The 3256-nt window shown below is 33.3% G+C and overlaps 1 protein-coding gene across 1 annotated transcript; it reads right to left on the bottom strand.

The window, feature by feature from the left end:
• Positions 1 to 950: 950 nt before the first annotated feature.
• Positions 951 to 2420, bottom strand: LOC110444480 (intraflagellar transport protein 56-like). The gene is made up of 3 exons (XM_021488851.1): positions 2247 to 2420; positions 1781 to 1873; positions 951 to 1163 (listed from the first exon to the last, which is right to left on the bottom strand). Exons 1-3 carry the CDS (start codon positions 2394 to 2396, stop codon positions 966 to 968), a joined length of 441 nt encoding a protein of 146 aa, XP_021344526.1. The 5' UTR covers positions 2397 to 2420; the 3' UTR covers positions 951 to 965.
• Between the last annotated feature and the right edge of the window lie 836 nt (positions 2421 to 3256).

The raw sequence follows: 3256 nt of genomic DNA, 5'->3' as shown, positions 1-3256 counted from the left end.
TAGTAACACACAAGTCACCTGTCCTTATTTGGAACTTTGTAGTAACAAACAAGTCTCTTGTCCTTATCTGGAGCTATGTAGTAGCACACAAGTCACATGTACTTATTTTGAGCTTTGAAATAACACAAAAGTCTGCAGTCCTTATTTAGAGCTTTGTAGTAAAACAAAAGACTCCAGTCCTTATTTTGAGCTTTGTAGTAACACAAAAGTCTCCTGTCCTTATTTTGAGCTTTGTAGTAACACAACAGTCTCCAGTCCTTATTTAGAGCTTTGTAGTAACACAATAGTATCCAGTCCTTATTTAGAGCTTTGTAGTAACATACTAGTATCCAGTCCTTATTTAGAGCTTTGAAGTAACGCAAAAGTTTCCTGTCCTTTCAAAATACCTTGTATCTACTTGATACTTTAATTTTAATTTTCCAGCAACATATTGCTGGGTTTAAATACAAATCACAATCATTAAAGATTACTAACTTATGTTGTGTTACCAAGGTGCAATGCAATATTTTAACTAGTCCACTGGCCAAAATATCCTCTATTAAGAGACATAAATACAGGCTAGACAGAAAGTACTAAGTATAGCATAAAAGCCTTTCTTATTATCAAACTATTCAAAACTTTGACAGTGTCTTAAACTACTGACAATTTATATTGAATTCCTAAACCAGCCATCATTGCCGCTATACATGTACAGTAGCCTGATGATAAGGAGGTCACATCTGTCAGGTGGTATCTTAAAACATGTCACTTACTTCATTCAATGCTCAAATCTTTTAATTGGGATGGAAAGTTATGATGTTATAATAGATGCAGTTTCTAAATGTGAGGTGACAAACTTGATGCACATTGTACAGGAAGGATGTACAGGCATGAAAACATTAGTACCAATGTCAGCTTGTGGTGCATTGAATAGCTGAGGTCTAAACAGCTCATAACAATGTCATCTTTATAAAGCATATAACTTGTTAGCTTGATAGTTGATCATAATTTGAATAAGATAGCATGAAATTGAAAGCAGTTGTATCATAAGAATCAAAAGTAGTCTTACCTCTTTGGGCAGCCTTATCTGATTCTGAATACATCCCAAGGAAAAAATAACAACAGGCCAGATTGATCCATACATCTGGATGGCAACCATCATGCTTTGTCATTCTCTCATATTCCTACAATATAAAGTCGATATTGTTAAAAACATATCAGGATTAAACAAGTATACCTTGAAAGTAAAGTTGATTGAGATTCATATGCATGTGTTTATGGTTATAGGGCCTGGATTATGACCCTGTCTTTAGGGGTGGGGCCAGTAAGAATTGTAGAGCGGAGCTGGATCCTGAGGCTGATCCTAGTGGAATAATGGTTTATTTACCTCTTGATGTGTTGGGCACAAACTATGTTTGTATATCATTAAGTACATTAGTCTAACAATGTTCTAGTCCAAATTGAGTCTAAATGCATTTACTCAAAGTGTTAATTATAAATAATCTTGAAATTGTGTAATTATTTAAGCCATATATGAATGGAGTCAAATTTATTATTAAAGAATGAATATCTGTGCATAGCTAGTAGCTACAAAAGTCAGCTGGTTTTACACTTAGTTTTAATGAAAATTCTATAAATTATATATGCTGACACTAAAAAAAAACAGCTGTTGTATTTGTTACAGAAAATCTTTCATCATGATCATAGCATCAATTATCAAAGTTTAACCATGCACATGTACTAACAAATTGAAGTTTACATGAAAAATATATCTTAAATGCAGTTCATGAAGAGTACCTACCTCCATGGCACGTTTGTAATCACCCAAGTGAAATGCACAATAGGCTATCCACAGGTCTGTTTCTTCATTTCCTTTTCCACTTATTCTGTTGAACTGTAATACAAAACAGACAAAAGTAGAAATCAGACATCAAATTAATTAATAGTGTTAAATTATATTAATTGATTAACACTACATATAGTTTTGCTACTGATTGGTCCTATATGGTATCATTACATCAGCAGGCAGTTAAAAATACACATCAAATAGAATGAAGATAATATTGCTCTTTTATTTTTCGAATTCAATCTACAAAGAAGGTATCAAAACAGATCACTATTTAAAATATTAATTTATTACCTTTATCAAATGTATTTTGAAACAGCATGAAATAGAGACAAATAAAAATGTATCATTTAATGCTAGAGGAACATGCAGTGTTTTACACTATATTTATATATAATCCAAAACAGTGTATAGGTGTTACCTCTGATAGAGTAATGGCCCCAGTATAATCTCTTGAGCTCAGGAAATCTTCTAGTTTTGGTAACTTCTTCTTTTTCTTGTTTTCTTTTGCAGGTGTAGTTGAGCCAGGCCCAATGGCCGGCTTTTGCCTTGAGAGCATCTGAAAGCACATACCATGAATGAGTCTTAATATAACATTTAGGGTGGTTGAGTGGCATCTCATCTCTTACCAAGATGTCTGAAAAATCAATTTTAGCTGTTCGCCCACCCAGCGGTGGAGACTGATTACTCTACTGCGAGTTCACTCCGTACGGGAAAAAGAAGAAGTTTGATTCCTGATAAGAGGTGAAAAGGAATTGGGTCACCTGGCCAATCACTTTAGGTACTCCAGTTTTCTACCGCATTAAGACCCCATGCATGCTACAATCAAGGCCCACAAAAGTGATTAATATAAGTAAAGTTGAAAAATCTTGTTCATTATTTTTGGAATCTTAACTTTGAAAAAGAATTAGGTCAAAAGGATTTAAAGTTAATCATAATAACGAAATTCTTATTTCGTTTTAATTAGAGCCCTTGAATAAGGGGCGATGAATTAAAATGCTTAAAACTTCTTAAGTTCTTTATTGTGGATTTTTTTGGGCTCACTACTCAAAACTCCACCAACATAAATTTGATAAAACATTTTTACAGGAAATGGTTTCATAATTGACAAGATGATTAACAGGGTACTTTAAATTCAACCAATCAAATAACTGAACTTGATGCATAATTGCATGTTTGGGGGTAAATGGATTGGGCATCTTGATTCTAGTTCCATTTCATGATCTGACATATAATAATATATATGTGAGCCCTCTGTAAAAATAGAAGAAAACCAGTTTCATGTTATGTTGTATAGATATTTTCTCCCAATATCTACACTTTCCTTTTAATATTGTATACACAGCCAGAATCCTGGTTTAATATCAGAAAATGTCCAGAGATATAAGGTATTCCAACACCTTATTTTAAGTACAGTCGAACGGTCAGACA

This window comes from Mizuhopecten yessoensis, unplaced genomic scaffold (genome assembly GCF_002113885.1).
Source record: "Mizuhopecten yessoensis strain PY_sf001 unplaced genomic scaffold, ASM211388v2 hete_36131186, whole genome shotgun sequence".
NCBI classification, from domain to species: domain Eukaryota; kingdom Metazoa; phylum Mollusca; class Bivalvia; order Pectinida; family Pectinidae; genus Mizuhopecten; species Mizuhopecten yessoensis.
Note: the sequence above shows the minus strand (reverse complement) of the source record. Positions and strands in the feature narration are given on the sequence as shown.

Coding starts and splice junctions, on each gene's coding strand:
- LOC110444480 (XM_021488851.1), bottom strand. CDS start 2,396: ATGTGCTTTCAGATGCTCTCAAGGCAAAAGCCGGCCATTGGGCCTGGC. Junction 1,874..2,246: donor GGGCCATTACTCTATCAGAG/GTAACACCTATA, acceptor TTTGTATTACAG/TTCAACAGAATAAGTGGAAA. Junction 1,164..1,780: donor ATTACAAACGTGCCATGGAG/GTAGGTACTCTT, acceptor TTTATATTGTAG/GAATATGAGAGAATGACAAA.